Source organism: Lutra lutra, chromosome 2, assembly GCF_902655055.1.
Source record: "Lutra lutra chromosome 2, mLutLut1.2, whole genome shotgun sequence".
NCBI classification, from domain to species: domain Eukaryota; kingdom Metazoa; phylum Chordata; class Mammalia; order Carnivora; family Mustelidae; genus Lutra; species Lutra lutra.
In genome coordinates, this window is record NC_062279.1 from 119687200 (window position 1) to 119700191 (window position 12992).

Here is a 12992-nt window from a genome sequence, read left to right on the forward strand (position 1 = left end):
TAATTCGACTGGGCAACAGGATTCCGAGATAGTTATTCAAACATCATTCTGAGTGTTTCTGTGATGGTGTTTTGGCATGAAATTAACATTTAAGTAGATGGACTTGAGTAAAGCAAATTGTCCTGTACAGTGGGGGTGAGGCTCAGCCAATCAGTTGAAACCATCCCCCTACCTCCCACCCCACCCCTGCAAATTAGAGAATTCTCCTGCTTGATGACCTTCACACCGGAATACCTGCTCTTCCAGCCCAACAGCATGTGAAGTGGAATACTGGTTCTTCCTTGTTCTACAGCAGCCCGTGGATTCTAGATTCAAAGTGGGACATTAGGTCTGCAGAGTTTGGATTTGGCCAGCTTCCTCCGTAACCACATAAGCCAATTCCTTAGAATAAATCTCTCTATAGATAGATAGATAGATAGATAGATATAGGTAGATAGATATAGATATCCTACTGGTTCTATTTCTTTGGAAAACCCTGACTAATACACTATCTTCAAAAAGCTCAAAATCCATTCATGAGGATATACCCACGTAAACTTTCTCCACGGAGCCCTTCCCAAAAAAACACAGAATATTGCAATATGAGCCAAATAAACCATCAAATAAAGAAACTATCAATAAATGTTCACTGAATGAATTAAAAGTACTTGAAAATGAGATCTGCTAAGGACAGTATCAGACCATATAATTCATTCCCTCAAGAATTCTCATAAAGAGAGTGATCTGGTGTCAATTTACAACTAGACTTGCCCCTTTCCTGCATAAGCTGAATGGATGGGATTTCTCTGCTTTATGAGTTAGTTACTGTTATTTGAAGCAGGTCATTGGGAATAAATTTAAAACAGGGAATGCAGTTATAAATTAGTTCATTCCCCTCACAGTGCAGAGTACAAATAAGAAGCAAATAAACTCACTTGAATGGCAGCCAAGTTCTTCTGTTCCTGAGATGGTGCCTCATGAACAAAGCGAAGCCAGTTGGAGTGTCGTGGGTTGGTAGCATCCAAAATGTATAGAACTTCTCCCTTACTCCCACGAACCTGAAACATAAAAAGCTCCTGAGTTTGTACCTGAAGTCAGTATTGGTCATACTAAACATATCAAGGGTAGGATATGATATTTTTTCATAAGCATATGCCTTTGTTATTGACAGGTGTTGAATAGATGCTGGATTAACATCCAGTCTTCCCCTTAAACATGTGTACAAATAGAGTCTCCTATTTTATTTGGCAGATGTCTAGATGACTCACAATTGCAAGCAACTCTCAGAAACATCCTGTGTTGATAGCTCTTTTCTGGTTAAAATTATTTGTTTGTAGGTATATTTTAATATACGTGTTGCAACTGCAATCACTCAGGGGATAACCATAATTGCAACCTGTCCCCTTTTTTTGACAGAAGAGGCTGGTTCCCAGTTGAGGGGATGGCGCTGGAGTAATCCTTTCAATTTCTCTCTCCACCTGTTTACTGAATCATTTCCATATGATGAGAACTTGCTAATGAAACCAGTGCAAGCAGACTCCACTGAGCCACATTTTCACATTTTTAACTAGCTGATGAATAAAACAGGTTCCATTTTGTTTCTTCATGGCCTACTCATGGCTTGCTGAAGACAGTGGGCCCACTGTCTTTTGTTTCGTGCCATAAACCCTCCTGGTCAGACCCACTCAAGATTCAGTGGGAGAGAGGGAGGAAACTGAAAGGAGTGGATAGTCCAATGGACATTCTTGAATCCAAGTTGCTTCAAATGGAGCTTCTCCAAAGCCTCTGTACTATAGGTTGTCAGGCACTGCTCAGTTCAGTAATGCATATGTCAATCTCCATCCAACTCACTCTGTGTTTATATTCAACTGGAATCCAGGGGAGGGGGAAAGAAGGAATGAGTGATCAGCACTTCAGATCTCTAACACCAAGTAACGCAAATATATGAACAAAAATTCATCTCTGCAGACTTGGTGTGGGGATAAACAAATTCTACATTTCCAAAATCTTATTTGATAAAATAAAGCACAACCAGCCTACTAAGGTATGTATTTTCATGACACATTTGGCCAATCATGCAGTCACTGGACATAATTTACTGATTCCTACCACAGGCCAGCTTCAGGTACTGGGAATCTTTCAGTAAACAAGACAGTTGAAGCTTAACATCGCAGCACTTAAGAACAAACAAGCATAGAATATAACTTCAGGTAAAGAGAAGAGTTGTGAAGACAATGAATGCAGAGAGGAAGCAGAGTGAGGAGAGCCCAGAGATCTCAGAGGAGACTGAGAAGAGTTCTAATGAAGGCAGGCACCGCCAGCAGCCAGGGGAGAGCTGGAGAGAGTGCTCCCAGACAGATGGAACAGCACAGAAAAGGCAAATAGAAAGGCTCTGTGAGTGGAACAGAATGAGCCACGGAGAACACGAGGGGCACTGAGATCAGAAAGATTGCACAGGCCGAGTCACACACTGATGTACAGACTAGGAAGCCATCTACAGAGACCACATTATCCCCCAAAAACTTAGACACTGAAAAATCTGCTGCACATTACAAAAACTTGTGTATCAGGATTTTAGCATATATTGTCCAGAAAAAAGAGTTTGCCTGTTCCTACTACCTTATACATTCACTGCCATGTTTCTCAAACAATTCCTGTTTTTTTTTTCAATACCAAACGACCCTCAATAATCATTTAAAGATCTTGCTAATGAGATGCCAGACCTCACTAAGAAGGAGGAATTTAATTTTTGTTATTATAATTGCTAAAAGAAGAACTTAGGACTATACACACCTACTATTTATCTCTCGCGTGTTTAGGTGAAGCTATAGAAATTTGTAATTTCTCATGATAAAAACTCACGCTGAGATCTCCTTTGGGAGGCAAGTGAAAATTGTACTGTTCCTGCTTACCCCTTGAGGTGGAACCCTCACTGCCCACAGCCTCACTGCCTACTGATAGATCAAAAGGACCTTCTGTACCTCTCCTCAAAGAGGACATCAGCTCAACTTTCTTTAAGCAGAGTAAATAAATTATTTTAAATATTTGGGTATAAAGTTTCCTTTCCTGGTTCCTCCACAGCGACAATAACAAAATTGTTTATACTGACAAACAGCTAAATTAAGCAGAAGGAATGGCAAAGCCATTAAATACTGGAAAGAAAAAATCTCAGAACCAACTGTTAGGCAGAAGCTAGACTCTAGCAGTAGAAGCACTACCCCAAGGCAGAGTCCCAAATCCCTAAAGAGGAATTACAGAGACAGGAGCTGGGGTGGTAAATAAACTACACATTAAAAGCCTGGGAATACAAACATCCTGACCTTGTGGCTTCCAAGACCTGGGGGCGGACAGATCAAGAGCCAAAGTGCAGAGCATGCCCTCTCTTCTTCCACCTCTGCCCCAGGGTAACCCCTAGACTCATCCTAACTCACTTGCACTATGGGTACAACCTATCCTCCCCCCCCCAGGAGGAGGCTGCCAAGAAGGTTCTGGCACAAACCTCACAGGGTCAAACTCTCCCTCCCAACCTGTGGGAGGAGTTTCCCAAATGATTGGAAGCAGCCTTTATTCATTAGAGACCAGCCCACTGTAAGTCAGAGCTCCTCCCCACCCAGAGAGACCCAATAATATCTAATCCCAAAACAACCCAGGGCGGGATTTCATCTCCCAGCAGATGTCCCCTCTCCCACCTTGAGAGTGTCTGTTTGCTTTAACGAACTGCTTTGAACTGCTTTGTGCTTGCTGCTTTCCTTCTGGCTATCTTTACTGGAGTGCAGATCCCCACATAAATCTTCTGGGGAATCCAAGGACTGAGACCTCCATTCACACAACAGACTCTCTCTCACCCTTAACACCACTACTGTTGAAATCCACACAATCCAGCTAATTTTATGTCAGGAAACACCAATGGCTCTGTCAGTGACATATCTCAGTTTGAGAGGATAGCACTACTTACACAAAACAGTCAATGGCCCTTCTAAGTCATACATTTGTCGCCTGGTATTAAGTACAGTATATATCAAATGTGCTTGACATTTGGAATTCTTTCTTCAAAGATGTGAAATATAACAAAGATTTCTCTGTGAATTATAGTAAGCACATTTTACCAGGGGCATTGTTTGTTCTTTGTGTACTTCAGCTTTCTCCCAGGCCCTTTGGCTCCAACTATGTCCAATTATTCAGTATTAGTGACTCATTTCCAGTCCATTAGATGTAAGTAAGCACTCTCTGGTTATTTATAACCTTCTCACACCATATTACACCTTAAGAGACAAGAACAGTTTAATTTCATATTAAAATCCCAATGAAATCGGTCACTTTCAATACATCCAAAGTTTTTTTTTTTAAGATTTTATTTTTGTCTCAGAGAGAGAAAGAGCACAAGCAGGGGGAGTGGCAGGCAGAGGGTGAAGCAGGCTCCCAACTGAGCAAGGAGCTCAATGCGGGGCTCCATCCCAGGACCCTGGGATCATGACCTGAGCCGAAGGCAGACATTTAACCGACTGAGCCACCCAGGCGTCCCTAAATACATCCAAATTTATATATTGATTCACTTTTACTTATATTCTTATAACAACACTATCATGTATTATAGTTGCTTACATATTCATAGTTGAAATAAGTTTTTTGGTCACTAACAGACGCACTGCCTGTTTATTTTATTCTGAACACCCTACCCAAATGACTTACAAGTTCCTCCACAATCTTTGCAGGCCACCTGTCTTCTCCAACTTTCAAATGCCTCATTCCCCTATCCCAGTCTTCAACACTTCACTGAAACTCTTAGATTATCTGCACACATGACTTATACCTTCCCACCCTAACTACAGCATTCTCCTCATGAAATATCTAAAAGAGACATTCAAAGATCATCTAAGCCATCCTTCCTCTCCAGAGAAATCAAGTAAAAACTCTCCAGACAGATGGCTACTATTAAAGTCTCCATTTATCTATTTCTAATTTAATACTGAACGCTGAGATAATAAATTGAACATTTTTAAAGTCTAACAAATGAAGAAGATATTCCTTAGTATCATGTTCTAACATCTAACTAAGCTCTGGAGCCAAAAGTGTATTTTCTTTCCTGTCGAAACTGGTCTTCCAAATACCATCATCTTTCATTTGAATTTTCATGAAAATGAAGTGTATTGGTTACTGTCCTAAAAGGATCGTCTTCTGCATGCCTGGGGGCCTATAATGAAGTAAACGTTCTCTTGAAGTAAAAACCATCTCACTCCCAAACGCTGTTTGATCTGCACAGACTTCATAAGCCAGCTACACAAAACAATTAGCTAAGGTAGGGAAGGGAAGGGAAAAGAAATCCTCATATAAAAACGAAAACATTCATACTTCCAAATAGTTGTTTTTATGTCGATGAATTTGCCACTTAATAGTAAGTGTAAATTACAACTATGTAGGAATTTGGCAGGTTCTAGTCTCTGTTAAATGCTACTGACATCATTTTTGAAGTGTCCAAGAGAACATGCTACTATGGCTCTCTCCCTTTTTTTTCATAGCAGAGATTAGTAGTACTAAATATAAGTCACACTTGATTTTATCTTCCCACCCAGTAAAGAACAGACGAAATCACAACAAAAACAAACAAAAATCAACTCAATAAGAAAAAAATCCTAGCTTGTTTTTGTTTTTTGTTTTTTATTTTTTAAGATTTTATTTATTTATTTGGCAGAGAGTGTGAGTGAGAGCACACAACAGGAGGAGAGGCAGAGGGCAGAAGGAGACGGAGAAGCAGGCTCCCCACTGAGCAGGGAGCCCGAGGAGGGTCTCCATCCCAGGACCCTGGGATCATGATCTGAGCCCAAGGCAGATGCTTAACCAACTGAGCCACCCAAGCGCCCCCTAACTTGTAAATTAAAGGGAAAAAAATGGCAATAGGTAACCAGTACAAACTTTTTCTCCTGAATTTAAATATTTTTTGTGTTAAATTGGGTCAACTATAGACAGAAGAGCTCATTTACTACGTGGATAGTTAATTTTCACAAGAAAAAATCCACAGTGTTATTTACTCTACTATTCTCTATTATTCTGAATGCCTGGGGAATTTTTTACTGACTATATAACAGGACATCAGGGCAAAGCTAATCAGTCATATTTGTCCCCAGACATGGCCAAATGTAACCAAATGAATTTTATTTTAAATATGGTAAAATGTAATGGCAGTGAAGCACAGTCAGTTCCGAAATATATAGTAATAATGTCCTTAATGAGAAGTCCCAGCATGTTATAGGTATACTTCTTAAATAAATATATTTCCCTTCCTATCTTTCAACAAGGCTTTTCAAAGAAGCTAGTTTTAAGTACTAAGATTTAAGGTATGGATATCTTTAGAGTATACAATGTCATCATATCTTTATATTTAAAATACAGGCATTTTCTTCTGTGATTGTTTTTAACTGAAGTTAGGTCAGATGCCCTGCCTTCAGTGTCTAATTAAACAGATTCCAGGATATCTTCAGAAGCACAAAAAACAAGTTTGCTCACCTAATCAATTCTGACAGCATAACATTGTCATTTTTTTTAAAGAATTTTATGTATTTATTTGAGAGAGAGTGAGAGCAAGAGCAATCACAGAGATCACAGAGGGAAAGGGAGAAGCAAACTCACTGCTGAGCAGGTTGCCGCATGCGGGGCTCCATCCCAGGAACCTGGGATCATGACCTGACCCAAAGGCAGAACTTAACTGACTGAGCCACCCAGGCGCCCCACTTTGTCAGATTTAAGCTACAGAGAGACCCACTTTCAGAAATCAACAAGGACTGTCCTAGGAAACTAGTGATTTAGGGCTCCTAAACAAAGGGAATGGGTTTTTGTTTTTTGGGTTTTTTTCTGTTGATTTTTCAAAGGATTCTGTTTAAAATTCTTGCTTGCTTTGGGCTTATACACACACTCACACATATTTAGACACACACGGACACACACAAACACACACGTATCACTGAGGCGTATCTGCTTATATCTACCCCCCATACCATCTAATCACCCCAAACATGGATTCCCCCATCTTCAGGTGGAAAAGCAGACAGAGAGAAACAGATTTTTACAGATCCCAGTCTCTTTAACGGAACAGCATTCAGAACATAATGCACAGGAAGTTAAATAACTTAAAAGGATTCATGTGAAAAATTAAGTCTGTTGTTCATTAAAAATAATTAGTGCTCTAAATATGTCAAGCTGAAAGGAACATCAGAAAAGTACTCTGGAGTGGGGAAAACGCTGGTGTTACACAAGCTCTGACTATATCACTGCGGGTGAGTTGTTCCCTCTCACGGAGCTGAGCCACAGCATCCTGGGCTCCAAAATGGGGTTGACAGTCCCTCCTCCAGGACCTCACAGAAACCGTGCGAGCACCGAATGAAGCAAAATGCAGGACAGCACTGCACACCAGCAGATATCTGCAATCCCAAAGTACTAGGAAATGGAGGCTCACGGTGGCTCACAGACACCTTTAACACAAACGCCGCTTTCCAATGGCACAGCCAGAAACATCTGTACCGTTTTTCTGCAGTCCTAACTTCTTCCAAGGAACAAACATGAAAGACATCCTAAATACCACGATTCAGATCCAAACACATATTTGAACAGTCCCTACCTCAACCCCTGAAGTACGAGCAGGTGGCTTTAGAAGTTGGGAACAAATCCAGATACCACCTCAGCTGAATCAGCCGAAGTGGCACGTGTTGCTCTGTGACCAACTGCCATCAACTCCAGCCCGGTCCTCTTCAGTGGTTTTAATTCCTCTTACACTTACAGACCTTCAAATTTCTGAAGACCAGAGTCCCTCCTTCTCTTTGTTTTCTCTTCTGCAAGACAGGTAATGCTCCGCTTGTCTGATCTCACTGAGGCTCTTTCGCTGTCCTGGCTGTCCTCTGTGGATGCACAGGAATCTGCCAAAGCTCTCTTAACACAGGACGTAATATGGCATACAAACAGCCAGATGACCCATTATGGGGCGTCACATCTACCGATGCAACTTAAAATCACAAAGGCTTTTTTGGCTCCATACCTTACATTTAACTAAAGTTGCCTTTATAATCAACTAAACTGTATCAAGCACATTCTCAAGATACAGTCAGACACAAAGACAAATCTAACTGAGCACCTTGGTCAAGTTTATGTAGGTAAGTAAATCCTATCTACACTTAGGCCACTGACCATTCCGGGTTGGAAACTTTTTATCTGGGGATGGTCTTTAAGTATTTTATTCACTAAAAGCTCAGCTAATTTTTTGTAAACATGAAGTCTTTTTTAAAAACTGCCATTGCCTTTATTTCCTTTTAAAGTTCAAAAATATCTTAGGAGAGTAATGAGAGACTTAATGTAAAACTTTTTTTTAAGATTTTATTTATTTGACAGAGACAGAAAGAGAGAGAGAGAGAGAGAGAGGGAACACAAGCAGGGGAAGTAGGAGTGGGAGAAGCAGTCTCCCCGCCGAGCAGGGACCATGACCTGAGCCGAAGGCAGACGCTTAACTACGGAGCCACCCAGGTGCCCCTTAATGTAAAACTTTTAAAAGCACTCCTTTTTTGAGTCACGCCTTGCCTTTCAAAGTTACTTTGAAAATTGAGCTTTTTTTTTTTTTAAAGAAGGAATAACTGATATAAACTGGAAGATACAGTCAAAAGTGCATATCTTTTCCACAGTAAATTTATGAGACAGCCTTCACACTGTAGCCATGGTCCCTTTCTACAGTTTTACAAACATGTTCAGGTATTCGGATTTCAATGACATTTTTGGATAGAAAAGTCTTTATGCATAAAGAATAAGGTACAGGCACCTGGGGGGCTCAGACGGTTGAGTGTCTGACTCTTCATTTCGGCTCAGGGCAGAATGTCAGGGCTCTAAGACCCAGCCCCATGCTGGACTCCATCCTGGGCGTGGAGCCTGCCTCGGGTTCTCTCTCTCTCCCTCTCCCTCTGCCACTCCATCTGGCCTCCTCTCCCACAGCTCCCCCCACCACGCACTCTGTAAATAAATAAATAAATAAATAAATAAATAAATAAATAAATAAAATCTTAACAAAAAAGGATAAAGTAAATTCAGCTGATATTAGCTGATTACACCCATTGCTTTAGGGGTTTTCCGTAAATGATATGTAAGGGTTAGTGTGTGAATACTGTGGCATCTATTTTGACAACTTAGTGGCTTATTTGTTTACTTTTTGATTTTTTCAATATCATAAGGCAAATGACTTCTCTATAACTGAAGTGTTATTTCACTGACAAATTAGAAAACCATATTAATAAGGTCAATATGTCTCCTGACAGTTTGGTAACATCCATCAGATCCATCAGAAATAATTCACAAAATTTCAAATCTAATTAGTTTTATGAAACTACAGTATTGCTCAATTTTTTAATATAGATCTAAAACTTACACAGACTTAAAGCCTTAAAGTCAGCTTCAGGAGAACATTCTCTGAGGCCTATTTAAAAGGATAAACAAAATGTGCCAAATAATAATAAGCAAATTTGAGTAGCAAAATTCTAATCATCAGACATGAAATCACTAGAAAGGTTGTGTAAAGAACAATGATAATTTCCAAGATTCAGAGATCACAGTTTGATGGTAGCATAAGATGGTTTGTATCTGAACTTCCAGGCAAAGGTTATGGAAACACTGAATAACAAAGAGCAGAGTGCAGTCCACAGGGAGAAAAAAAAAAATGAAAGAAAAAAATCTACTTTTCCTTTGATCCTGATCTTCTAACCCAAGTTCCACTGCTATAGTCAACATGTTTTCAGACTTTTTTCTAAAGTACATGGTTTTTTCTATAGGCAATTAAAATTAAATTTACCCAATCCATTTAAATTAATTATATTCTCTTCATTCACATCTTTAAAATGTACATAACTTAATACAGGCCAAATGAGTTGTTTTTATGTAAGAATGAATTTACGATGATGTTTCCCATTACTAAAGTTTATCCTTTCCCTTTCCATAATTCTGGGATGAACAGATTCTAAAAAGTGACATTTATCAGTAAACAACATTTACTGTACATTTTTTGTCAGTTATTTTAAAATGTACTATGAAAGGCAGAAATTAAACTCTAGAAGACAGTTTCTTTCTTCAACATCTTCAGTATTAATGAGGAAAGAGAAAACAAATATTTCTTTAACTCACAAAGCAATGTGTACTGATTATTATAAGGTGGCATATATATATGAACTTCATTCATTTCAAAATCATTTAGTACCCATGGGTGTAAAGCAAAATACAGTGCCAGGTCCCAAGAATGGAACAAAATGTAAAGTCAATGTCAGAGCAGAGAAGAGTACATTATAGAAAGCTTCCAATCAAGTAGATGTACAAAAAGAATAAACTTAGCAGGCCCGAAACCATCAGGCTTAGAAAGTCACCCTTTAAGACTGGCCCTTGGCTGGCATGTGGGAACTCGGGTTCTCAGAGTGTTCCTAGTCTACACTAGTGGACAAGGGTGGCTCACTGTGCTTACACTGAGTAAACAATTTAGTTTACACTCAACACCTGCTCTTCTTCTATAAATCTGGGATTGTTTTTAGCTTTTTTTGTTTTTTAGCTTTTACTTATTTATTTGAGGGGGGGTTGACACAAGCATGGAGAGTGGTGGCAGAGGGAGAAGCGGGCTTCCCACTGAGCAGGAAGCCCAATGTCAGGATCGATACCAGGTCCCCAGGATCATGACCTGAATTGAAGACAGATGTTAATAACTAAGCCACCCAGGCGCCCCAAATCTGGGATTTTGTAACATGTGAGGCAGAAAAAACCCACAAGTCCCCAATATAAATTGAGGGTACTAAATTTCTAACGGACTTCCTTGTACAGAAATATCACATGTGGCTTCTCTCTAGTGAGAGAAGAATGTGCTCTACATGATCCCTCATGGGAGGGAGCGAGCATAAAAAAATCCACACGTGGGTTTCTCTAGACTCCTGGGCCCTTTCTCCTTATGATCTGGCTATATAACCTTCCTAGATCATTGCAATAAATTTTAGCCAAGAGTAAAACTGTATGCTTAATCCCATGAATGCTTCTAGTGAATCTCCAAATGTGGGAGTGGGTCCTGGAGACCCCCAACGCCCTGCACCCTTCCACCCCCATGCACCCCTGCACACAAGATAACTTCAGGCCAGGTGCTGAAGGAATGGATACAAATTTGTCAATAGAAGATGCAGAAGGTCATTTCAAAATCAACACGTTCATCGCACACATATTTAACTTACACAAATTAAACTATATCCGTTCATCCAAAGGAAATAGGAAATGAAGAAAAATAAAATCTAAAATCAAAGAAAGAAAACAAATTTGAATAGTAAGGACCGTTCCTTTTCACAGCCCACAATTTTAATTATAAGAGGTTCTTGCCCTAAGAACTAGTTTCAGAACCTAAGCCTTCATAAGATAAGATTCACTATAGAAAAAATTAAACCAATAATTGATTTTTATTTTTATTTTATTTTTTTTTTTACTTACTAGAAACCAGGTTATTACCAAAGGATACAACTCAGGAACAGCCAGCTGGAAGAGATGCATAGGGAAAGGTATGCAGAAGAGGTACAAAGCATCTGTGTCTCTCTGGATACACCTTCTTCCCAGCACCTCAGTGTGTTCAGCAATCTGGAAGCCCTCTAAACACCCTACGTTAGGGTTTTTTTTTTTTTTTTTTTTTTTTAATAAACATGTAATGAATTTTTATCTCCAGGGGTACAGGTCTGTGAATCGCCAAGTTTACACACTTCACAGCACTCACCATAGCACATACCCTCCCCAATGTCCATAACCACACCACCCTCTCCCGACCCCCCTACCCCCAGCAACCCTCAGTTTCTTCTGTAAGATTAAGAGTCACTTATGGTTTGTCTCCCTCCCGATCCCATCTTGTTTCATTTATTCTTTTCCTACCCCTCAAAAACCCACATTGCATCTCCATTTCCTCTTATCAGGGAGATCATATGATAGTTGTCTTTCTCCAATTGACTTATTTCGCTAAGCATAATACCCTCTAGTTCCATCCACGACATCGAAAAAGGCAAGATTTCATTTCTTTTGATGTCTGCATAGTATTCCATTGTATATATATGCCACATCTTCTGTATCCATTCATCTGTTGATAGGCATCTAGGTTCTTTCCATAGTTTGGCTATTGTGGACATTGCTGCTATAAATATTTGGGTGCATGTGCCCCTTCAGATCACTAAAATTTGTATCTTTAGGGTAAATACCCAGTAGTGCAATTGCTGGGTCATAGGGTAGCTCTATTTTCAACTTTTTGAGGGACCTCCATGCTGTTTTCCAGAGTGGTTGCACCAGCTTACATTCCCACCAACAGTGTAGGAGGGTTCCCCTTTCTCCACGTCCTCACCAACATCTGTCCTTTCCTGACTTGTTAATTTCAACCATTCTGACTGGTGTGAGGTGGTATCTCATTGTGGTTTTGATTTGTATTTCCCTGATGCTGAGTGATGTGGAGCATTTTTTCATGTGTCTGTTGGCCATCTGGATATCTTCTTTACAGAAATGTCTGTTCATGTCCTCTGCCCATTTCTTGATTGGATTATTTGTTCTTTGGGTGTTGAGCTTGCTAAACTCTTTATAGATTTGGATACTAGCCCTTAATCTGATATGTCGTTTGCAAATATCTTCTCCTATTCTGTCAGTTGTCTTTCGGTATTGTTAACTGTTTCCTTTGCTGTGCAAAAGCTTTTGATCTTGATGAAATCCCAATAGTTCATTTTTGCCCTTGTTTCCCTTGCCTATGGTGATGTTCCTAGGAAGATGTTGCTGCAGCTGAGGTCGAAGAGGTTGCCGCCTGTGTTCTCCTCAAGGATTTTGATGGATTCCTTTCTCACATTGAGGTCCTTCATCCATTTTGAGTCTTTTTTCATGTGTGGTGTAAAGAAATGGACCAATTTCCTTTTTCTGCATGGGGCTGTCCAATTTCCCAACACCATTTATTGAAGAGGCTGTCTTTTTTCCATTGGACATTCTTTCCTGCTTTGTCAAAGATTAGTTGA

At 39.8% G+C, this 12992-nt stretch overlaps 1 protein-coding gene across 4 annotated transcripts in view; it reads right to left on the reverse strand.

Moving 5' to 3' along the window:
• Positions 1–12992, reverse strand: part of PRDM5 (PR/SET domain 5) — a 229896-nt gene that overhangs the window by 139968 nt on the left and 76936 nt on the right. For all 4 annotated transcript variants that reach the window (XM_047718339.1, XM_047718342.1, XM_047718341.1 and 1 more), the window contains exon 3: positions 915–1037. In XM_047718339.1, the coding sequence (XP_047574295.1) occupies positions 915–1037 (123 nt within the window). The remainder of the gene's footprint in view (positions 1–914; positions 1038–12992) is intronic.